The sequence below is a fragment of the Pempheris klunzingeri genome, chromosome 14 (assembly GCF_042242105.1).
Source record: "Pempheris klunzingeri isolate RE-2024b chromosome 14, fPemKlu1.hap1, whole genome shotgun sequence".
Taxonomy (NCBI): domain Eukaryota; kingdom Metazoa; phylum Chordata; class Actinopteri; order Acropomatiformes; family Pempheridae; genus Pempheris; species Pempheris klunzingeri.
This window is the reverse complement of record NC_092025.1, coordinates 23,482,067-23,507,873: the sequence shown is the minus strand read 5'-3', so window position 1 is coordinate 23,507,873 and position 25,807 is coordinate 23,482,067. Positions and strand designations below refer to the sequence as shown.

The window sequence follows — 25,807 nt, the reverse complement described above, 5'->3', positions numbered from 1 at the left end:
TTTCTGTTGTGTCCAACTAAAGATAGACAGATACAAGAGACAGGTAGTTTCTGGTTAGGAGAAAAGTTCACTCGGTGGAAGGTAGTGGGCAGGAGTGGGTGCTGGGAATCTGAGAGGACGAGGAGAACAGAGGGGAGATTTCTATAAATCTAATCTAATAAAGAAGTCAAGTTGCCAGGAGCCTGATGTTCACCACCGCAGGGTAACAGACGCTCCGGCCAAGAGCGGAGGACTGAGCCGGTCTTTTAAAGGCTGGAGAGGTGCAGGTGGCTTGATTGGGAATCTGGTACAGGTGTGTGGAGACTGCAGGTGTGTGGGCCGGTGAACTGGAGTAACCTCCTCGACTCGACACACAGAAGGGAGAGAGACGGAGAAAACAAGGGATCCTAACAATTTCAGCAGATGGAAAGTAGTTAGATTTAGTGGATGGGCTGACAATTTGAGTTAAAGGTCCCAAATTCTGCTCATTTTAAAGTTCATGCTTGTATTTAGAGGTCCTACTAGAACACGTTTACATGGTTTAATGTTCGAAAAAACACAGTACTTGTCTCTGCAGCTTTTGTTTGGCTCCATTTTGGAAGAACAGAACAATTTCACACAGTTAGCGCTCACATTTACGTCCTCGTGTGACTGGGAGTTGGTGTTAGTGAAGAAAAAACACTGGCTGACAGCGAGGGGGACGTATGATGGGGTACCTGAAGGGCTGCAGGGGGGTCACATGTTCAACAGATCCCCTTATGACATCAGAAAGACAGCAACATGTATTTTCACACACATTTACTGAAAGATGGAGCTGGAGGAAAAGGGGAGGACAGTCTTTACTTATAATTTAAGGTCTGTAGGCACAACAAGGACACATGTTTATGTTGAAAAGACATTAAAAAGTGCATTTTGCTTAATATGGGACCTTTAATCATTTAAGCCAAAATCCCCGCCGAAGAAAACAGCAGCACAGATCCTCCAGTAGAGGATAAGAGGTCATTAAATGAGAGCAAATAGCCAGACGGCAGCTAATCAGATACACCCAGCTTAGTAATGTGTGTGTGTGTGTGTGTGTGTTCATGTAGGACTGTCATGATTGGTCTCCAGCTAAAACAGCTCAGTAAAAACAACAGGTAGGTAGTATCTCTGTTCTGCTCCTTGATGTACTTTTCCTCTGCAACCCAAATCTCTTCTTTATTCGTTATATTTTGCCGACTGGCAGGACACACAAGTGGGTCCAATCCAAAGGTCGGCCTCATCCACGTTTCAATATAAAACATTACATAACAGCCAGCTTGACAAATGGTGTGTTTGTGCAGTTCCTGTACTGTAATAGACCATTTTTGTGCTCAGACGTCACCAGAATTGCTTCCATCTCTGTGCTGCTGTTTGGGGCCACTGATGTGTTCAGGTCTTTTGTACACCTGTAAGCACAGCTGCATCTGGAAAAGTGCTGAGTGTGCTCACAGAGTACAATGACTCAGAGGCTGGAAGCGGGAGGAAATCGGTCTGTCGGAAGTGTCGGATAGAGCCTGAGGCTGGCAGGAGCACGACGGGACCGTAAATAGTACCGGACGGCTTTTTCATGAACAATCTAGAAGATGTTTGTCTCTGAAAGTTTGACACCTGCTGTATTCTGCTGCTTCTTACTGCACTTGTGAGGCTTGTGGCTTCCTATATGGTTCGTATAACATTAAAGAAATTATAGCCCGAGCGTGCATATTCCCTCTTGATGTAGGAATTAGTATCTGTGACAAAATAATCCCAACTCAGAGCCCATTTATTGGCTCTTTCTGAGCTTTCAGCTGCATCTTACCTGAGCCACATGCAGATTTTTCCCACACTGTCAACTGTCATTTGCAGCTTCTGCGATTTGCTTTAAAGACTTTTCAGAGAAGCAATAATCGTGCTGCTGCCAGAATTTAAAATGCTCCCTGCCTTTGGCTGTCATTTCACTTCAGTGATTTTATGCACCCCACGTCCACTCCACCTCCTCCTGTGCTAATTCTGCTCCTCAGGGGGGATCTGACTCTGGGAGCGAGCTTCCACCCGGCAGGATTTCCATTTTGGTGGTTGTTTTTTTTTACAGTTTTCATGTTCCGATTGATGACTGTCCAACTATGAGTAACGTGACGTCACACTCGGATATTTCCAGTGAATGAAAATGTTTCAAAATATCACCGTTGCCATCAGATTTCAGTGTCTTTGGTATCTTAAAATCTCAATGTCAAGAATTTTCACCACCACACGACTCCTTTCGTCTCCATTAATCCTGTCACACAATAAACATTTTTTTAAAAATGACACCGTCATAGGACTCTTTTCTGCTTCACCCAAGGCTGTCTTCCAAAATGGAAGTCAAGCGGATAAGCACAAGGAACACAGCAACCCGAAAACCGTGTGTCAAAAGCATCCCTCACATTGAAAACACTCAGAAAAGAGTGAACAGACCCTCAGGCTCTGTGTACAAGCGTATAATGAGCCACCGACAGGATGCGTTACACCGTCACCAACTGAACCCAACAGTAAAATACACCTTCCTTTTTGCCAAATGCTAAATTGGCGAAGTCGAATGAACAAGCGCCGGCTCGTTCTGTTCTCATTTCCTGTCCTATTCCTGTACTAGTGTGTGTTTTTTTTCCCAAATTAACTTTGGTACGAAGCAGCAGAGGTGTCAAATGAGACCAACTAAAAACTAATTTGGATGAAATTCATCCCCGAACACTTATTATGTGCATAAACAGGCCAGTATCCCTGGGAATTAGACTCATATTAGATGATGCCATGGGTTACACTTGTTGCCAACATTTAGTGCCATAGAAAGGGAAGTAGTGTGTGTTTTATTTAGGGAGGCACAAAGTCAGGGTGTGAAGGTCGGGGGGGTGGAGAGGTGGAATAATGATAATGATAACGGTAATGTTGATGAATGATTCCCAGTGCAACTGTTTCATATGATCATGTGTTGATGTGAGAGGGTGTCTCTGTCTGTCGATGTGTTATATGATACTATACCATCACTAATACTAATACTACATCTGTTTGTGCTGCAAACATTAATAACTGATGATTTCCAAGTTGATACGTGTGACCTTGAGGAGAAATCTCTTCCCATGTTGTCTTATTGTTAGTGTGTCTCCCTTTTTGAGGCATTTCTTTGTACTACAGAGTCTTTTTTTTACTCATCCTTCACTGTGATGCTCCCTTTGTTTGTCTTAAGGTGGACACAAGAACACACAAGAAGGCCTGAGAGATAATCAGCGAGAGGGAGGCCCAGTTCCAATAATGTTGAGCTCTAAGCACTGAACCCTCACAGACCTTCTTTAACAGCCTGTAAACCCACAACATGATGTTTGATGTGTAATTAATGCTGTAGTAAGCTAGTTACCTGATAACTGCAGCTCAGTGTAGAGCTTCAGTCTTGATAGAGCCCCGTGCAGACCACTTCAAAACCTGACCCACTGCACCCAGGTACAGCTGTTCAGATATTATTGGACAATCGTTTTTGGTGGGAGGGGTTTTGTGTGAGCTGGCATCCCGCCGTCGGTGCTGGGTGTTACACCTGGGCCAGTGTGTAGGACTAGAGAGGAGAAGTAAGTCAGTGTTTAAACTTCTCTCTTCGCGTCTTTAGGGCTCTTAAGGGCTCTTCTCTCTGCACTTAGCCTGGGGCTAACCGCTCCCTTAACCCCGGCCCCTCAGGGAGCGGTTAGCCTCAGACGAAGAAAGCTCTCACACTGGCACAATCCAAGCGAGCTAACCTAAGACATGCTCGCCTGCTCTGGGCCAGGGTTCGCCCACAGTTTGCTGAATTATCTCCTGAAAAATCAACTAGACACGGGGCTAAATATGAAAACTCAAAGTAGTGTGTTCCAGTGGACATTTAATTCAGGGTGGAGAAGAACAGTGTGAATCATATAGCTCTGGGCTATAAGGTTAACACTGGGTTTACCATGTGTGTGTGTGTGTGTGTGAGAAAGTGGGTTGGGTTAAGAATATGCAGTGTGAAAAGTGTATGTATTGTCATTCTTCACACAGCTACTGTAGAGGAAGTGTGAACACCTCTTAGCAGAGACCTCTAGTGTGTGCTGCTGAGCCCGGTCGTACAATCAAACACATCAGGACAGCAAAAACGTGCAAAAGACGATCTTAGAGACACCTTGTGGATGCAGTCGTGATTGTGACTCCAACTACTACTGCTCCCTGACCTTTAAGGCCCCCGTGGACAGAAAGCTGTAAGCAGCTCCGTAGATAAAAGTGTCGTCATAACGACCGTCAGGCAGCAGCTAAATACAACAGCACTGTTATCTAAGTGAACCTATTAGTGTCTTTACAGCACGCTGGTGTCGGGTTCAGGTCTGTGTATTCACCTATAGGTACAATACAATAAAAGATCCAGTTATAACTCACTTCAGTGCATGATATACTCTACATAATACATGAAAAGTAAATGTAGATGTGTTCCATGTACACTGGTAGGACTCGTCTGTAATAAAGAAATGATGCTGAATCTGAACTATTCTAGCTGCTAAGGCTGTCTTTACAATTCCTCTGTGGTTTTAATCCTTTTTCTGAACAACTCATATTCATTTCAAGTCTCTCACACAAAGAACTGCCTTGTGTGCACTGGAGAAAAATATTTAAACAGATGCAACGAGCTCATAAATAATAATAGGTGGTGAATATTCATGAGGTGTCTGTCAAGAAAAAACTATTTCACAGTTTTGTTCAACATTGCAGAGTATCATTATTATTATTATTATTATTGTTATTATTATTATTATCATCCAAAAGGGAATACCACAAAAAAGGAACTCACACATGAAAGATGAGTGTTTCTCTCCAGACCAACCAGCTCACGTTACATATGACTTGTAAACGTACACCACAATCAAAAGGACTATCAAATCCCTTTAAAGGCCTCAGTGTACTAAATAAAAAACATCTCTATGTTATTGGCTGTCACAAGAGAAATACTTTTTTCCTCTTCGACACACTTTGTTGTGGTCGTTCCTGTTTTTCTTTACGTGACTAATACTTTGTTGTGGGCTGCTACAACTAATTATTCATTCCAATTAGAGCGTTGGCTAGAAAATGCTGTAGCGGCCGCGGCCGTCAGCTAGAGACAATTAACACCACAGTGTTTCTGTGATTTACACAGACAAGAGCACGCTCATCAGGGAAGTAGTTTAAGACTTTCAAATGAAATGCAGAAGTGGAGCCTTCGGGGGAAAAGGTGTGGTTTTGGATGGAGGGAACGAAGAAGCAGAAGTCCTGCCTGCTTATGTGATAAAAACACATTTTCAAGCATCTGCCTGTGTGAGAAAATGCTACAACACTTCAGAAAAGACAGAGTTTCGGTGCCACTCTTGATGTAGCAGTCAAAATTCAAATCAGGATTAAAAAGCGCTGTGAGATTGCTCGCTTGGAGGTTTGAGATTTACAGGCAGGGATTTAGGGTTGGTGCAGCTTCTTCCTCTGGGCCAAAATACTCCACACACGACGGACTGGAAGCAACTAATTTAAGCCCTTAACCTGAATTAATGTTGTTGTTGTTGTTGTTGTTGTCCTTTTTCTGGCTGCTCCCTTCCGGGGTCGCCACAGCGGATGATCCACTTGTAGTTTTGGCATTAGTTTTTTACACCAGATGCCCTTCCTGACGCAACCCTCGCCCATTTTTGGTAGCCGGGACTGGGAGGGAGTCGAACCCGGGTTCCCCAGGCCGATGGCATGCACAATTATCCACTGCACTACCGGCCAGTCCTTAACCTGAATTAATACTACGACTAATAACAAAAGTGTGGTCCCCAAACTTTGTGCAGCCAAATGTGCTCGAAAGAGTTCAAGGAAAAGGAGCTGGGTGTGATTCTAGGTGTGAATATGGCTGAAGAAACCTATTAGTGAGCTCCCAGGGGGCGAAAATGACCTACTGAGCCCTCAACCTGCTGCCTTGTGCTCTATCGGCTCAAAGTACAATGCACACAGACGAATGTACAGCCCCATGTCGGCTCTGCAGCAGTTGCTTTGTGGTTATAACTTTATTTAGACATAATATGCACGCTGCAAGAGCAAAGTAGACTGAAACAATAAAGGTGTTAAAGCTGGATTTAGACACAGCGGCTCCTACGACACAGAATGATGCAGAGTAGATGTCGGAGTACTTTAGTGGTGAAAATGTGCAAATTTACAATCAATCAAACTGCCTAAAGAGCCTTGACACACAGTGAACACGAGGTTTCAGGGCTCCCTGGTGGCTTCAGGTGTGACATTTGCATTCAGAGTCTTTCACCAGGTGGACCAAAGAGGTGTCAATGACAATATGGGGCTGATAAATCAGGGAGTATCAATCACAGACACAACCAGAGCAACGAAAGTGGATAAATAAACAAGCAAAAACACTCCGAGAAGCTCAGCGACTGTGGACTAGACAGCCAGTGCAGCAGCTGAGAGGAGAAGCGTGAGAGTGGAGCTCCTCTACAACTGTCTCATTCATGCAAAGAACATGTTCAAGGACGTAGGTGGAGATGTGTCAAATGCAATTTTTTCCACAAGGCCAGCATAGCCGCTTTAATCACACTGCTACAACAAGCAGAGAATATTTGTATGTTCACTGAGGTCTCACAGCAGGGGCCAAACCATTCACACACACACAGGCTCCAACACTGGAGACGCAACAGGAAGCCAATTATCGTGGCTTTAACCTGAAGGGGGTAAAAAAAGCGTCACGTACTCAAAAGGCACCCAGCAGTTTGAAGTGGCTTGGCTGAGATAGGCCCGACGTACAGAAACGTGAAAGAGTGACAAACCTCGCAGCAAACATCGATTCAGTTAAAAGAACAGAAGCGCCTTGCCGCTGCTTTCCACCACTCGCACCCACGTCACAGGACTTCAAACAAGATGGAGGACAAGCTCTCCGACACTCGACAGCTTTCCGACGTTCCACAGAAAATAATTGCCAGGTTGTGGCGCCGTATGTAATTTACAGTATATGTTCAATGCGCACACATTTGCGACAAAGAGGCTGGAGAACAGAGAGGAAAGGTGCAGTAATGACATAATCACAGTGATTATGCTCTTAACTCAACACTGGTGTCGGATCTGCTCACCACAACCTAAAGAGAATATAGTGCATATACCAAGAACTTAAGAAAAGACTAACTGATAGTTACCTGGCAGCACATTTCACGAACACCAGTGGTTAAAATTAAATTAAACCAGGGGTGTCCAAACTTTTTTCACTGAGGGCCACATACAGGAAAACATCCAAAGGTCTGGACCACTCACTAGAAGTACTATACTGCTAACTTTAATCCACTAGAGGTGATGTACATCGCCTTTGTATTTATTTTTTTACCTGCAACATTTTGTACATTTTTATTTTACTTATTTATTTGTTTGTATTCATGGTGGTGATCACTTTTACTTCTTTACTATTGTAACGCCAGAATTTCCCCCCGGGGATCAATAAAGTATTTCTATCTATCTCTCTCTTCAAAACTGGTCGATTTCTGATCTCAGGGAATAAAACCCTCAAATTAACAGCCTTACCTCCACTTTCTTGTCCCTCGGTGGACACCGTAGATTCCTTTGCTCACCTGTACCAGCTGGAGCTCCATCCGTCGTACCTCCACACAGCTCGTCCCATTTAAGTCCCATCATGCCAACTGCACCTGGCACAGATTCAGACACATCCTCACCTGTCCTGGTGCTCTTTAGCCTGCTAACATCCAGCAGCTCCTCCGTAATGCAAAGTGATCTTCATTAGTTATCAGCTGTGCTCTCGTCACACACCGTGTCTGAAACTTTCTACACTCACCTGCTCTCTGACGTTTCCTTAATTCCGCCATTTTGGGTCACCTGTAGCACATTTCTTCTTCTATTACTCATTTTATAGAGAAGCTGCCTCGTTCAAGACCGTTACTCCACCTAGTGGTGAGACTAAGAAGTACAACACAGTCCAGCACAGGTTCACGCCCGCGGGCCGTAGTTTGGACACCCCTGGGTTAAACAGAAGAAGACGGAGCAGGAGAATAAACTGGAGCTCAGATTAAATTCTGCTAACGGTTGTAATGGTTTTAGCTACATATTAAATATGATGACTTGACCTTTATAATAATACACTATACTATAACACTATTCACTCTGTTCATCACACAGTGAGAGAACGACTTTACAACGGTACCCCTGCACCGTTTCCTCAATTAGTATCATTCATCAATAATAATAAGAATAATAAGTGTTTTACATGATTACAAACAATTCAGGACATGAAGTGAAATCAGATCCTTAAGATAAAAACAAAATGACAATAATAGATAAAAACAGCAACAGTAATAATAAAACCAGTAAGACATGAATGACGAATGATGACGGCATTAATAAAAAGCTTTTTCTTTTTAAAAAAAAAGATTATTTATAAGATGTGATTGAAGAGATGTCACAGATTCTCTATACTTATAGCATGCTGCATGTTTTATTGCTTTTTATATGATTGACTACATCAAATATTCTTTCAGTACGATCTCTGCACTTTGCATTATTATATTCTGTTTATTCATCATTATTATTCTGTCATGCTTGTATATACGTCCACATATTTTGCACAGTTTTTGATTTATTTATATATATATATATATATATATATATATATATATATATATATATATCTTTGTGTTTCTACTCTTTGTGTGCTTATTTTATACTTTATTTCTATTTTTATTATTGTTTCAGTCTGGAACAGGCACTCAGAACATTATACTGTGTATAACTGTGTATGTGACAAGTAAAGGTCTTATTATTATTATTATTATATAGTGTGTGTATTGTATTATATATATCTATATTTGTATTATGTGTAGTATATAAATATGTCCTGCTGCTGTAAGGATTTTGAACTATTCATGTATATAGCCTAAGGAAATGCAGCTATATAATGTAGGCCAACATCATTTCTTTCATTTCTTTGTAGTCTTTTACTCAAATATTGAGCCTCATGTGTTCTTATTTTACTTTGGTCCACTACATTTTGGAGTAATTATGGGAAAAAAAGGCAACAAAAGCCTGAAATTAAAAAAACAAAACAAAAACCAGCACTCTGTTTTTCACTGGAAATCCAGTGTGTGACACTTTGCACATGTGTAGGCTACCTGTCTGGACAAACACACCGGAGAACACCATTTCCCATGATGCCCGGCGGCCCTGCAGACCCGCCCCCTTCGTTTGAATGGCAAGTTGTTTGTTTCAGTCCGACCAGCTGCTAACTATTCCAGTCGGAGAGCAAACATGGGGACCAGCGGTCCTCTGCTCCCCCATTTAAAAGGTCTGACAAGCTGCAGGAAGCTGGCGGCAAGGTCACTTCCGCTTTCGTGTTGTTTCTTCAAAATAAAAGTACCGGAATTGAAACAATTGAAATAGATCTGTGCTCTAAGGTGCAGAAATGTCCACATTAACAAATTATTTTCCAGTCAGTGAAAATCAGCAATTATCTATTTAATTACTTAGATTTAAAAGGAAATATAAAAGTCTAAATGTGTTTCTATATTGATGTCGCTTCTATTATTTAAAATTTCCACACAAAATAACTTAAATCATCATACAAACAAGCAATATGTTAATTCATCTACTTGAGATGTTTTTTGTTTTTTTTTATCCAAATGGTTTCAAAACTGCAACTAACAATTATCTTTATTATCAGTTCATCTGTTCAGTGTTTTCTATTCTTTCTATTAACTGTGAGAAAGATACAGAAAAATGTTAATCACAATTTGCTAAAGCCCAAGGTTACATCTGAATTGCTTGTTTTGTTCAATCAAATCAAATAAAATCAGTTTACTGGAGTAAAGCAGCACAGGATATCTTCACAAATGCTGGATAATGTTTAACAGTTTGGCTCGAAAATTGGAATAATCAAACTAATAACCTATTGAATTCTTCTGCCAACACATTAATCGAATGAACGACTAACTAATTGCTCCACATTTTGGGAAATACCCTCATTTACCTTAAATATGGGACCACAGCCTGCACCCTGTTTAGCTTAGCTTAGCACAAACACTGGAAGCGGGGGGAAACTGCTAGCCTGACTTCATCCAACTGCAACAAAATCATTATCTGTAAAGATCTGTCTCTTACTTGGCACTTTGCTATTTCAGAGCACTTATGTGCCAGAATACTTCTTCTGGCTTGACTTCAGCTGCACAGACAGCATGTGCAAGAGGGGAAGAGGAGGAGGAGGAGAAAAACAGGGGTGGGGCTTTTATTTTGAAAACCCTGGAGCGGAAGTGCGCTCGGTTCCGTTTCAGGTTTGACAGCAGGTCCGTTTTTACCTCTTTGCTTTCTTTATTCCACCCTGCCTCGCTCTTTCTTTCTCTATTTAAAACGCCTTAGCCTGCCCTGTGTGTGCGCGCGCGCGAGTGTGTGTGTGTATTTATTTATTTATGCATCTCATCTGAAAGTGTTTAGGTTTTTTTTTTTTTTTTTTTTTTTTTTTTTTCCTGTAGTCGTTCCTCAAATGAGAAGACGTAAAAGATGGAGCTTCATATTTTAGAGCACAGCCTGAAAGTGGCGAGTATAGAGAAAGAGGGGATCCAGATTTGCACTCACGGATTAATAAAACTCGCTTTCTTGGCCTCCAAAACAAGGTGGGTAACTTCGATACGAGCCTGCAGACACACACACACACACACACACACACACACACACACACACAGTCATTCATGCTCCCCACAGAGCTGCTTTCTGCTCCTGTGAACATCACAGCAAACTAAAGCTGCGTGGACTTGTGTTTGCCACTTCCTGCTCTTCCATTAATGCCTCAAATGCACCTTTTCTCTGTGTTATTCAGTGTGTGTGTGTGTGTGTGTGTGTGTGTGTGTGTTTCCAGGCCTATCCTTGTTCTGTAGTGTCATTTTCTAGCTTTGTGCCATCTGTAGCTGGGTCTGCGCCAGTATATGTGTGTGTGTGTGTTTGTGTGTGTGCAGCCTGTTTTTCCAGCTCTCAGGAAAATGATTGCATGTTTTTTAACTAAACTTGCACAGGCAGCAGGGAGATCTTTGCAGCACACACTGTGTTTCCTGTCCTAGGAGCCGTTCAGCTTGAGGAAACTTTAATTAAATAGCCCTTGCAGTGACATGACAACGGGCCTCTCCACTTGTCATTGCTCGGCTGTGCAGTTTTCTTTCTTACACCTCCACCCTCCACACGCTGTCCATTAATATTAGCCTAAGCAAATTAGCTCACTTGACTGACACAGAGGCAGTGATCAAACCCTCTGCTGGGGAGAAGTCACTGATAAAGCACAGTCCCTTCACATTACTGGTTACCTGGTGTAGAATTACTCACCTGGGTTTCTGTAACAGGGCTGCAACCAACCTGTCGTAAGCAAGTAATCTGTCGATTTTAGTTTTGGATCTATAAAACACACATCGCCGTTTTCACCTCCTTGTCTGGTCCCAGTAATGCATGCTGGCTACAATGATACCAAACAGAGGAATGCAGCAAATCCTTTCAAGGCTTCCCAGAGGGTCTGGAAAGTTTGGGAGATGCTTGGTTTTGCCAGGCATGTTTTCAAGGATTTGGAAAAGGTCTGAGTGTGAATAGAATCCCTGGAAAGTGCTTGATTTTCAGCATAATCAGGTGTTTTATTCGCTCGTGCAGATAAAAAAATCTTTCAATATTTGAAATGAAACGATCCTGTCGTCATATTTGGTTTTCTGACTGTGGGTTTAAAGGAATTGCATTTAAGGTAACAAGTTTGATGTCATGATTGTGGAAATTTGTGGTTTAGGTATCTTGAAAGTGCTTAAAAGGTGCTTGAATTTTATTATTACTCATCCTGCTGGCACCGGAGAATGTTTGGTGTAAGCAATAAGCGACCATCGAAACAGTCGTCGTGCCGGATTTAAGTTGCAGTTTTACATTCATGTAGCACTTAAATCAATAATTGTCCTCTTGGAAAACTTTTCAGGCTCGCAAATATTCCTTACTTTAATCCCTGTGACTAAATACAGACACATTTCTTTTTTATTCTTGTCAAACTATTTAATCTTGTCACTTTTTAAAGTAGCTTTTTAGCATTTCTTGCCCTCAGGATTGCTGCGTCTTGATCACATAATCTGCTGTGCTCACCACCTTTTACAAAGTGTGAACTGATCTGTTTTGCTGGTGGAAAACAGCCAGCCACAGCTGCCGCGGCTATTGCACAAGTCCAGCAAGAGAGGCTGCAGAGCTACATGTCGTTACATCAGCCTGTAACGTCGGTTTTCACCGTCATATTCTCTCTTCGCTCTTGGCTGCAAACATAAGCAGAATGCATTTTTTATGTACACATTGAGCATGTTGCAGTACCAGCTTCAGACTTATGTAGATTATAAACTAGAGTTGGTGTCAACAAACTCAAATATATTCAGCTTGGCACTTAATAATAGCAAAACTTTTAATTATATAGCACATTTCAGTCAAGGCACAAGCACAATTTGCTGCACACAGTGTGGATGGTGCAACGAATAAACATTACACACAAGTAAACATAATTAAAACACATGAGTTAAAACCATGAAGATGTGTCAATAGGGCTCAGATCATTGGGAGCCAGTATGTATGTATAGTTGCATCTCATCAGCGTCATTATTGTAACGCATATCGTGTTTCTTGATAAGCTGACCAAGAGGCAACAAGGACAAGTTAAACATTAACAATAATGGGCCCGAACTTGACCCCTGCGGAACACCACACGAGATAAATAATCATTTGGAGGTAAAATTCCCACGACAGAAACTAAAATCACATCATTTGAGATATAATGAAAAACCAGTCCAGTGCTGGCACAGATAGGCCAACCCACCTCTCGACCTCAACAGGGAAGTCCCCGAAAATCAAACAAACATGAATGCCTCATGTCCACTGTTAGAGATAATTAAACTAAATTAATATATTATGAGTAATTTAAACCTCACACGGCCAACTTTACTATCATACAGCTGAGTTAGTGCTAACTAATGTAATTCTATTTAAAGTATAGCTTGACCAGTGCTGTATCTTTGAGGCTGATCCCAATATTGGTCTAAACTTCCAATAAACATATAAATGTAAACCTAATAAACGCATATCAAGCATCACAGAAGGTCCATTAAAGTTGGTTATTAAAGAAACGTTGTCTCTGAATTACCTCAAACTTATCCTAAGCATCTCTGCACTGCAATTTCTCATACAGCATATCTGTGATAAGCTCAAGTCAGCTGATGTTTATCAGTAACTTTCTCTTAAGAGAGAGAGATCCAATCTTCCCTTTTTCAGGAATTTGATATTTGCCGCAGCCACGTCTCTAGTTACCGCAATAGGAGATCGATAGCTTTGTTTATAAGGAGGAAGTTAACATGTGATAAGTGTGGTTTTTGCCTTTAACTGAATTGTTTGTCTGTGCACAACACTGTGGCTTTGATACTGTCAATAATAAGGAAGCTATGGGCTCGTTCCCTCACAGAACTCTGATATCAGTCGTGAATACTTTGATTAAAAAGCTATGAGAATGCCGAATGCTGGTTTGGTGAGGAAATCTGCAGCTGATCGGACACTGAAGTGCATATCTAACCTGCATATAAGGCCCATAACAAAGACAAGAGATCACTTTTCCTAATTGCTGATCAGAAGATAATGGGAGACATCTAATTTTCCTCCACCTTAAATGGTGCTTTCAAAGAGCTGGTCTGCATTCACATCTCAGTATGTATGCTTGTCACATTGGCAGCCTATTTGTGTCCAGTCTGTGGGTGTGTACTCAATGGTGGTGTTCAGCAAGTGGAAACATTTATGCTTTATGCTTTTTCATTTCTACATTTGGATTTTAACAACTAAAACCAGCACTTTAGATTGACGTGTTGCAGCTGTTTGAAATATGTAGAAGCATCGGTTCAGACTGCTACGTAGGAAAGATGCGACGCTGAAGTAAGAAAAACAAATAAGAGTTTCCATATCTTTGATTGAATGACTTCTGTCACAGCCTGAAGGGCTCTGTCAAGGTAGACGGACTCCTGATTTGATGTTTGGGCCAAATGATGCACCTTGTCTGAGGCTGGATGTTTGGGCGGTCATGGCAGCCGGCCATTAATGATTATGTAAGTTCATATCATTTGACTGCAGAACATGAGTGTCCCTTAGATGACACTGGTTTTGCAACTAGCTTTTTTTATCCAGCTCTTTCCTCTCCCTGTACACTCCCACACTGTGCCTCAGACGGCCCGGACACACCTTAGCGCCTCCTCGCATTGATAAGCCTCATTAACAAGCTTACAATAATGTTGTTTTGTGCCTCCACTCTCCACTACTTACTGTAGGTGTTGATTTAATTAATCAAACTAGCTTTACTCCAGTACATTCTTTTTCAGGTTCTGGCATGACTTGCCCAGAGCTGAAGAGCAGGAATACCAGCTGGGTATGATGTAGAAAGTGCTGATATATATTTTACATGATTTTCTGTACAAATAAAATACTGATATGTTTTTTTTCAGTAACTTTCAGAAGCTTTTGCATGTAAAAACTGCTCACTGCACCTGTGTACAAGCTGCACTAGTCAATATCTGTATTTAAACAATGCATTCAATGATAAAAGTGTAATTTAATGTCACTTGTATTGACAAACTCACAGGGAATTATCACCCAGCTCTGCAGTTCCCCCTCCCTCCCTCCCTACGGAGCTTTTTAGTCTCTTTTAGCTCAGCCTGAAAACTCGTTTTCAGCTGCTGTCTTTGACAAAAAAAAAATAGGCTCCTGTAATAATCTTTTAGATGCTCAATGCCTCTGACACATTTCAGTCAATACCAGAAAAGTTTAGGGGTTCAGTACCCAGTCTGGAGACTGAGATGTCCTCCTCGTGACAGCACACTAAATCTTATCTTATCTTATGTGAATCATAAATCCACCTTCATTTCCGCTAATTTAATATCTGCTCTAATGCACATTTGTTGGGATTTTTTTTTATCACCGGTCAGGTCGTAAATTGTTTGCGATGCTTTCCAGCCTAAACTCATTTAAATGCTCGTGTGAAGTTCCTTGTGCGCACACAGAATGTGAGTAATGCAGGCGACGTCTTCAGGGACGGCTTAACGTCCTGAATCTCTGCACTGATTTGCTATTTCACTGCTCATCTGGATGGAAATTGTCATTGAATGAGGTTGGTCATTAAGTAGTGCTCATAATGACACGATCATGATTAGAGATGTATTATTAACTCTGGCTCAAGATAAAACCTCCGTCATGCTCATCATCCTAATGTCCCGGCTTTGCAAAAACACACTGCGAGTCAAAGAGACAATTGACAGCTCATTTAGTTCCAAGAGGAAATGCTGCTGTTAGTTCTCACCAGAAGCATTGTTGGGTCCCTTCTGTTATTCCCCTGTTGTTTTTCACACCTTTCAGCCAAATATGACGTGCGAGCACTCAGTAAAGATGTGATTATCACAGATGTGTTGTGCACGGTGTTTTTCCAGTGCACTGCTCTCCTTTGTGCTTAAGAAAGTCCGCTAGACATGCTTTCAAGCTGATTTATACCCTTATATCCAATCCCCTTCGCCATCTCACAACATTTGTGGTTTGGTGCATTGAATCCTGACAGCTGGATTTCAGACAAAATAATTGCGACATGAAGTTTTTCAAAAAAACATGCTTTTAACTAAATGGGCATTTGATAAGATGACATTGAAGGGAAGATAAAAAACTACGTTTTGGCTGTTGGCAAATGTTGCCTAAACAAAAGCAGCTGTGCAAAAAGAAAATAAAACACTTTAATTTGAATCGGCAACTGTCTGATCACTGAAAACAGGATTATGAATCTGAAGAGACATTAGATGTCGGCCTTCTGTATTTAATAGATATTCAGGGCTGCAGACACGTTTCTGTCAGGACCAAACACATAAAAAGGCTTCGTGCCCAACAACAGAGACCCTGTGACACTGCAAGTTAAGTCGCTGCATTTCTTACATTAACAATCAAAGCACTTCCCAGATATATCAGCCAGCATGTATGTGTGTGTGTGTGTGTGTGTGTGTGTGTGTGTGTGTGTGTGTGTGTGTGTGTGTGTGTGTGTGTGTGTGTGTGTGGAGCTGGTCAATAATTTGTCAGCTTAACGACATGAATCTCTAACCGACCTGAATGTGTTTCAACAAAGCGATGCTATCTGACCAGATTTTCCAATAACAGCAGAATGTCTTCAATTCTTTCATTTAACAGGACAAAACACATCAGAAGGGAGAAGACGTGGAAAAGATGCTAGCAGATGTGTGAGGCTGTGAAGCTGTTTAGAGAAACCTCTTAAACTCTGACCTGGTGATGCTGCTAAATGATGTCGGGGGGAACGACACAGTCATTACAGTTCATCCTGCGGGCACCGAGGAGATCTGTGCCAGATTTAGTCAGAAAATCAGTCAGACAAACTGTTGGGATGTTTAAGTGTGGAGCAGAGAGGTGAACAGACGTGGTCATCCCTGCAGCCATGTGGCTAAACTGTATTGCTCCATTTAGCCTGTTGTTATCGATAATTTATCTCAATTACACGGCTTTAATATCTACCACATTTTACGAGCTGTCATGTCTGTATGTCAGACTACTGCTGTGGACACAGTTGTGATAGAGGAAGCAATAAAATCATCATTATTTTGTGTTATTGTTATCGATTTGATTCTCTTCCTCTTTTTTTTTTTTTAGTAAGTAGCCGTGTAATAAGCAGGATAATCTACAGCAATCTGGTCATTATTGCAAAACGAGCCCAGACAGGACCCACGGCTCGCTGCACATCATCCCTTACATACATTTTAGGAGACGCTCTCTGGTCATGTGGCCCCGTGTTTGCTTATTTCTAAAGAGGTTCCTCTCAGTGTGTTGTGGAGGTCCGTGTCGGGAGCACTGCTGTGCTTTTATTGATGGCTTGGTTATGAGCCTCATATTCAATATAGGATGAAAGTGGACATTAACAGGCAGAGCTGCAGTCCTGGGCTGGTCCCTGCATAGGAAGCCGTCTCCTTAATTCTCCAGACGGACTGTTTGATGTGTCTTTTATGAATGCTTGAGAAGGCAGAAGAGCTGCAGGGGACAGTAATTGTTAGACAGACTTATGTGGTCAAGCTTTTCACACACTGTATCCACTGTTTGACCTGTCCTCCCCCTCTCTCTCTCTCTCTCTCTCTCTCTCTCTCCCACTCAGATGCAAGTTTTTCAGCTTGACAGAGACTCCAGAGGACTACACCATAATAGTCGATGAGGAAGGCTTCAAAGGTGGGCCTCACTTAAAGTCGCTGTGGCAACCATAGATCAGGCAGCAGGAAAAGATCACACTGTGTAATCTCTGCTTCTCTGCAGCACCACGTAGCTTCAGCTGCTAATGTTTGAGCACACTTTGTCATTACGGACGTGAGGCCAAGCTGCCAGTCGCCGGGTTTTTGTGGTTGGCTGATTGAGTGAATCCATGTCATTACACACCCTTTTCCATGGCGACTCTCCTTGGTTACCCTGGAGACGACAGGCTATGTGTTGCATAACTGGCGCAGGTATTTTGTACTGGTGACTGGCTCCGAGTGTGTCGGTGCCTGTTTTCTCTTGAACTGAACTATGAAACTCTGGCAAAGCAATGTGACATTTATACAGACATAATATGTCCAGGTGCAGATCAATATCTGATCATTATTATATAATCCAGTCCGTTGAGTTAATGTTAGTCTCAGGTTAATATTCAATTCTCTGCTTGATCTTCTATATGTTAACCCCCCCGCGACCCCATTTGCATATCTATCTTTTTCATTGCCGGTAGAATTGCAACCAAATAAGACACTTTCATATCAGGCCTTCAACGTGTCCCAGAGCGCTGCTTCCTTCCACTGATGTTTGCAGAAATCCAGTATAAAACGCACACAACAAAAACGTTCTAATCTTTTTTTTATTTAGAAAAATGTGTGTTGTTTAAGATTTATTGCACTTTTTTAGCAATTTATCTAGTTAGTCTGGACATAAGTCTGTACATATTATTAAAACTTGGGATATAAAGGTTGTATTTGATGTATAGCAGATATGCTCTGGCTTGTTCTATGGTGGCTTTTTAAGGGTTAAAGGTGGTTTATTAACTGAACCTGATAGAAATCAAGTAATAACTCAGCTAAGATGTTGTGATGCTAAAGGTTTTTGGAGCAAAGCTTCTTAATAAGCGTTAGGTCTGTTTCATTATTATTTTTCCAATTCATTGTCGAAATAAAAGAACAATTTAAGGACAACGTTTCATATATTAAACAATCAAGACAAACAGTCCAAAAACCCCCAAATATTTAATGTACCATCATATATGGTGAAAACAAGCAGCCAATCTTTAGCTGACTGGCTGGAAGCAGCAAGTATTTGTCATTTTTGCTTGAAAAAAAACAAAATAGTTTTCTTTAAATGAACTACTGGGTTGTTTTAGCCCTAATCAGTAGTATGATCCAAGCTTCACTGCAGAGATTCATTATGTTAATCTCCATCTTTAATGTCAAGAGCTCATAGCTGTGATGTCAGAGATCATTTTACCAGTTGAAGCCACCAGTGACTGCGTAAAAAGACAAATGTTAAAATGTAGTTAAAGAAGAGAAGAAGAGTCATCGAGTCTGGAAACTAACTCAGTCTGTGTCCAGCCTCTCAGATATTCTCAACACAGATTCATTATTATTCACCATTATGTTGTTTTTCCCAGACTTCCAGGTAATGAAAAGCATCGGCAAAAGTACCCAAATTGTGTGTACAAGTATAACAGATGAAAACAGGAACAAGAGCACAACAAAAATAAGGAACAAATCCTCATGGTCATTGCTCATCCTTCTGTAACTACCTAGTCTCTTTGTTTCCACTGTGGGTGGAAGAAATACGTGGAGACTAATGGCCCCTTCTAGCTCGTCCTGAATCAGTGCAAATCAGTGTGATTTTGTGGCTCCTGCTCTTTTTAACTCGACTGTTTGTGTCCGTTCCCAGAGCTGCCTCAGTCAGAACACATCAGTGTTGCCGATGCCACATGGTTGGCCCTCAACGTGGTGTCGGGGGGCGGCAACGCCTCCAATTCGCAGCCCATCGGAGTCACCAAAATCGCTAAATCAGTCATCGCACCACTGGCCGACCACAACATCTCTGTTTTCATGCTGTCGACGTATCAGACGGACTTCATTCTGGTGAGTGTGGATAATAACGCCCCAGTGCTGCTGTATTTGTGTTTAATTCTGGAACAACATCGGCATTGTCTGCAGCGGACAAAAATCTGTCACACTCTGTGGTAAATTCAACAAATAAAGTCCTCTTGTGTGCTCGCTCACCCCTCACATGTGTCTTTGTATTGGACGCAATTAGAAAGCCGATCATATGTTTTCCAGAGCCAAAAGTCTTTCAGCCACACAGCATGTTTTTAAGAGCAGCATTATTTGTCTTATTATACAACCACTGACAAAACAACTGTTTATGTCCACAGTGCCTGACATGAAAAAGCAATAACCCTGGATATAGTGTACCTTCCACAGCCCACTTCCTTTGATTTAGGAAGAAATCCGCTCTCATGCCGAAGCCTCTCTGGCCACAGGGAATGTTTTTTTATTGCCTTGCTTTAGTGGAAAAACAAGCTCTGCTGAGCAGCTCTGGCATGTTTATGAAAATGAAAGAAAAAAAAACCCATGTCGATGTTGATAATCTGTTACGTAAAGGGGATCAGCAGCTCAGCCTCTTGCTGGAATTCCAGGTATCATACCGGGGCCTGTTTCCTGTCTGCACACCGGCTGCTCCTGCCCACAATCCTAATTATTGGTATATCAGATGAAAGGAGGCACAAACCTGCTGTCGCCCACACTACCACCACCACCACCCATATCCCCCCTGCGTCCTTGCCTCACACTGTGAGTGCTGGATTATGTTACAGAATCTCGGAGCAGACCAAAAGACAGACCAGCTTAAGATGTGTGTGTGTGTTTTCTCTACCGTTAGGATCTTTTGTGTTACATAAAGCGGTAAAGCCTGACCCAAATGTTGAATGCATTCATTTAGACGGAGCCATAAGTATATCCTGACTGAGTCGAGCCAGCTCCTCGCAAGAAGCCTCACCTTCTACACACACACACACACACACACACAGAAATTCAGCAGAGGTAATAGGTGTCAGCCTCGGTAAGGAAACACTCCACTTAAATGTACTTTTTCTCTTCCTTCCTTTCATCAGTTCATCAGGAGAACACCGTTTGTGCCAGAGACAACAAAGAAGTCTCTCCGAGGCTTATTGTCTTACACACAGTATAAACTCAGCTCCATTATTCTTGACAGCTCCAGTCAATACTTCCAGACCACAAAGCCATTCAAACACAATTTAACACCCTGAATCTAAAATATGTGGGTATAGAAAAGAACATTATACTTATTCTTCTACATTCAGTGCAGAACGCCCTCCTCTCAGACCAGATATCTCCAGAACTTCACTTCCATGAACGTTCCTGCACATACTTATGGTTCCCCGTCCATCAACGTCACATCATCAAAAGCTACAGTATTATGGTATGGATGCACAGGCAGAGGATGCTAAACGCTTTCGACTGGGTCGTATCGTGGTGAAATGATCATACCGTGTCACTGTCTGAGGAATATTTTCACCTCTTGATGATCTTAAATGCACCCTGAATTAAAAATTCTCCAGTTTTCATGTGCTTTGATTCATTTCTCTCCTTTTATTTCCTGAATTGAGTTTGGAGCACTTAACTAAGCTAATTTTATTGTCCTTATTTTATTTGCCGCTGTGTTTGAAAGGTATAAACTCGCCCTGCCCTGGTATTACAGGCGCTGTATCGTCTTGTTTGCACTCCTGAGGCTGAGATACGACGCGGCTACAAGATGTGTTGAGAGTAAAGATTCCAACTCTTGCTTTCCCTTAAACTGGCCGTGTTGCTGCAGCCCTTCTCCTCCTCTACGTGCTGAATATAAGCAGTAGAAACCCATTTTCTGGAGATTATCGAAAGCTATTTAATGACATGTAGGAAGTCATTAAGAGAAATAAATGTGGATGAAGCAGAGCTACAGAGCTACAGAGCGGCCCACGCTGAAAAGTCAATTACAGCATTTCATCACAACCTAACTGGCTCTCAAACTCAGAAGCAGCACTCAGAGAGATTCTCATCCTTCGCCGTGTTAGCCGGCGTTCGCTCTCGGCTCACCGCTGTCGTGTTTTCGTCCACAGGTTCGAGAGCGAGACCTGCCAATGGTCATGCACACGCTGTCTTCCGAATTCACTCTGCTGCGGGTGGTCAACGGAGAAACTGTTGCTGCTCACAATCTGGGAGTCACCAACGGCTTTGTGAAGCCAAAACTCGGTAAACACACACACTTACATGTGTGTTCTGTTGAAGAGAGAAAGTTTTACCCCACCCAAGCAGTCTAAACTACATCCAAGAGTGGAGATGCATATGAATACCATTTTGGAAACTTACTGAACTAATTCTGAGTTTTCAACTCGGAGATTTTACTGAACATGATTTACAAATATCAGTGCACTTCATCACTTATTTATTAGAATTTCCTGCACTTCTTGCAGTCCCACATAATAAATCAAGTAGGAATGCATTGGTTTTGCATCACTGTACCTGCTACCTCTCCAAATATGAATTTTACTCTAGCTTTGTACTCTCAAGAGGAAATAAGTTTCACAAAGTATCTGCTAGACAGATTCTGACTTATGTGTTTAATATGTAATATATTCTAAACATATCCTCACTGTCTGTGGCAGTTTGGTGGAAAACTATTTGAAATCCAGTTTATTGTTGTAATTATGAGGTATTTCAGAAAGACGTGGACTATATATAATATAAAGAACTAGTTATTAAAGTGTGCATTTCCCTAAGATACGTTTCAAATGAAGCACTTTGTTGGAAATAATATAGCTTGCAGAAGTTTTTTCTCAAAACATACTGTTTTAAAAGCTTGTTCTGGAGCTTTCAACAGTTTTCCAGAATGTAAATTGAATGCTCATTATTCCCTGGTTGTATTTCTTCCTCATGTATTCGATAATTCTTGTCTTTCAGTGCCCCGTCCCATCATCCACCCCTTATCTAGTCCCAGCAACATGTTCTGTGTGACCAGCCTGGACCCAGACACGCTGCCCTCTGTAGCCACCCTGCTCATGGACGTCATGTTTTACTCTGGAGGGTAAGAACCAGCTCGTCTTATTTTAAACACACGTCCTCACAGGGGCCTTTTTGTGTTTGCTCTCGATCGGAGTCTGTTAGCGGCTTTCAAAACAACTGTGAGCGTCGAGTGAAAGGATTTAGTGTATGAGAGTGAGGACAGTCGAGGCAGCTTGTTGTTCTGCTCACTTGCTGTGTAGCGCTGTTTGTAATGGCATTTTCTTGAGTTAAAGTCTTTTTTCAGCCCGTTAAGCAGCGGTTCAGACTGACGCCACAGTAGAATATGGGAGACATTCATGGTCCCCAGGGGATGAATCCTAATGATTCATTCATTCAACACTTATAGGACGGATCGCCGTTAATATTTGGTTCAGACGTTCACGATGAATTGTAATAACTTTGGAGATCCCTTGACTCTTCAAATACTTTGGTTTATGACCAAATACCCACAAAACTAACGACGTTCCCATCACTGCTAATTAGCAAGTGTTAGCATACTAACTGACAATGGGAACATGTTAGCTTGTAGATGATAGCGTTTAGCTGACAGTACAGACTCACAGTGCTGCTAGTGTGGCTTTTCCAGGATTCATTCATAAAACAAGTCTGTGTCATGACAAAAGCATGCAGATCAGGTTGAAATTCACAGTGTTGCTCCACAATACAGCACATCTCCATCACAGCACGCTGACCATTAGCGAGCAAAGACTCTGACGTCTTCGCTGGAAGAGGATAAAAGTGAAAGTGTGATCTCTGCATCACTACTTCCACATTTTGAGCCTCTTTATGTCTCTTTGCAGGCAAAAAGAGCCTGGAGCGAGCAGCGAGGACTCCAGCCACATCCGCTTCTTCTCCTTCTCCCTGATCGAGGGCTACATCTCGCTGGTCATGGACGAGCAGACGACTCAAAGGTCGAGCAGAGGAAAACACCTGCGACACACCTGCATGTTTATAGAGCTGCTGCGTAATTAACCGCACTTGTTCTTTCAAGATGCTGTTTTCTTTTAGCCAAGACCTGCACAAACATTATGTTTATGCAGGCGGAGCAAATTTCTGATTGTTGTTTGAGGGGGCGATTAGTTTGTTGCTAAGCAATAGCAGAGCAGTTGGGTACATACGATGTATTTAAGTCGCAGTGGGTTTCACTGTGACTCATTTATTCTCCGCTGCGTCTTTCTCACAGTATACCCTCTAATTAAGCAGCAAGGCATAAAGAAACCTGAGCAGCTGCAGATCCCATGTGGTCCATTCATAAATGAAGTAGCCTTTATATGGGTCAGTGATGTCTTTGAGCCATGTGGAGGTAAAATAATAATTGGACCAAACTTTCATTATGTTTTTTGAAGTTCACATTTTGCTCCTGCAGCATGTAGGTCAGCCTTGTCCCCACGTTTATGTAAGACCTAATGTGTTGCCTTAAAGGAATAGGTCACCCATTTTACCCTTCATCACAATGGCTCTATTATTCAGTGCGGCAGGTTGAACGGCGGTAACAGAATTCACCTGCTTCACTCACTGAGTGGTTAATAGTTAGCCTCGACTGCTGCTGCTGCTGTCCCACACTGGCTCCGCTCACCGTGCCAGGTGTCTGACATTTGTTAACTAGAGCAAAACAAAGAAGTGCTTCAAAGTAGAGAGAGCCACTCCCACTGAGGCCCAAAAGTGACATGATACAAGTTTGATGATGCCCCTCCCCGGCTGTCCGTCTACATAGACAGAGAAACTCTTTGCATATAACCACTAACGTCATTTCAGTTTGAACTGTCTTAGTAAAACGTCGTGCGAAGCAGACGTGTTGCACAGCAGCCTGTTGGAGCAGCGATCAGACGTCCACCAAAGGACCCGGTGTGTCGCTGCTGCTGTGTGTTTGCAGACGTGTTCTGTAGCTCCTTAGCTCGTCAGCTGGGCCGGTTTAGACGCCGAATAGTGTGGTCTTTATTCTTCAACTCTACAGATAACAAATCTTATAAGCTACAGTTGGCATCACTGCTGTGTTTGCATTGTGTGTCAAGTGTCCCCGCTGACCCAGCTGTCAAACAAGTGCACTGGCAAGCTCAGTAAATTTAAACATCACAGAGATCAGAGATTTTATTCTGCCCCATAAAACAAACCATTGTGTTTACTGTAGGTGCTGTTACATTTAGTTGTTGTTTTTTTTTTAAATATATTGAATTTCTTTGTACTTTTTCTCTTCAAGGTTTCCAAACAACGTCCTCTTCACCAGTGCTTCTGGTGAGCTTTGGAAAATGGTTCGCATTGGGGGGCAACCTTTAGGATTTGGTGAGTTTTCTTTGCCTAATAATAATAATAATAATAATAATAATAATTTGACACGGCAGCTACCAGACCATATGGCTAAATGAGCAGCTACAGTATCAGTGATGAAGCCATCTCCAAACACAACGCATGCTTCAGTGTCAGTATAATAAATAAGCTTAAATTATCGATGACACACAAACAGAGCAGCACGTCCTGAAGTTTCCAACTTTACCAACCTACTTTTAGATGATTATATATTCTACAATGGCTTCATCTCCCAGCAGCAGTCAGCAACAAAAGAAACCTCTTTTCCTCAGCTGTCAGGATCAGAGTTGATGTGTTGATGTGTTGATTGGTGCCGCCTGCCTGTCATTCAGTAAACACATACAGAAAATGAGAGTATAATCTGATGTTGAAGCCACGGCGGACTTTTGAAGAGATGATGAACAAACTGTTAATACATCAATCAGTAATGTAGTGAATGATTTTTTTGTTTGTTTTTCGCAGATGAGTGCGGCATCGTGGCTCAAATATCAGAACCCCTGGCAACGGCTGACATTCCAGCTTATTACATTAGTACCTTCAAGTTTGACCATGCCCTGGTAAGACAGGAGCCCCACAACACTGCTCACTGTGGTTAAATGTCAGAAAATTAATCCATAACTGTTTTTATAATCGATTTTCAAGCAGAAATTCACAACATTTAATGACTCCAGGTTCTCAAATGTGAGAATATTGCTGCTGTATCTCATGTGACGTTATGATAAGTTTAAAACAGACCAAACAATTCATCGATTCACTGAAAACATAATCTATCAGAGCTTTATGAAGCCTCGTGTCTTCTCCAGGTTCCTGAGGAAAACATCCAGAGTGTGATCGGAGCTCTGCGGACCAAGAGCACGTCACAGTGAAGGAAGCCGGAGGGAAAAAAAAAAAAAACGACGTTAACGACCGTTTTCAAAAGTCATTTTGTTCAAACGTTTTATCATGTCCAAAAAGTGCCAAGAGCTTGTTAGCGGACTACTGTGGACGGGCTCTGAAAGGAAGGGATCGAACCACAAAGCGTGGGTGTGCGTGGCGTATGGTTGGGGGGGGGTGTGTGACAGTGTGTTAGCGATGCCTTTGTTATTGGTCATTTTCTTTACCCCCACTCCTCCTTCCCTCCCCGGCACTCGTGGCCCTCCACTGCCTGCTCTGGTAGTTCTTGCTTTAGTTTACCAGACTTCTCCTCTCTGAAGCTGCTTCTTCCCACTCCCTGACCCTCTTGAGCACCATACTGTATTAGTTACATAAATCCTCTCATGGAAGGATGACGAATGTACTCTCAAAAACAAAAGAAATATTATAGAGGTGTATATATATATATATATATATATATATATATATATATATATATATATATATATATATATATATCTCAA

General features: G+C 41.9%; 1 protein-coding gene across 1 annotated transcript; it reads left to right on the top strand.

Annotated features, from left to right (window-relative positions):
* The first annotated feature begins 10,329 nt into the window (after window positions 1-10,329).
* On the top strand, window positions 10,330-25,334 carry castor2 (cytosolic arginine sensor for mTORC1 subunit 2). The gene is made up of 9 exons (XM_070843857.1): window positions 10,330-10,616; window positions 17,168-17,238; window positions 18,955-19,148; window positions 21,185-21,317; window positions 22,026-22,149; window positions 22,928-23,038; window positions 24,325-24,407; window positions 24,894-24,988; window positions 25,235-25,334. The coding sequence occupies exons 1-9, from the start codon at window positions 10,504-10,506 to the stop codon at window positions 25,295-25,297; spliced, it is 987 nt and encodes a 328-aa protein (XP_070699958.1). The 5' UTR covers window positions 10,330-10,503; the 3' UTR covers window positions 25,298-25,334.
* Window positions 25,335-25,807: the final 473 nt, after the last annotated feature.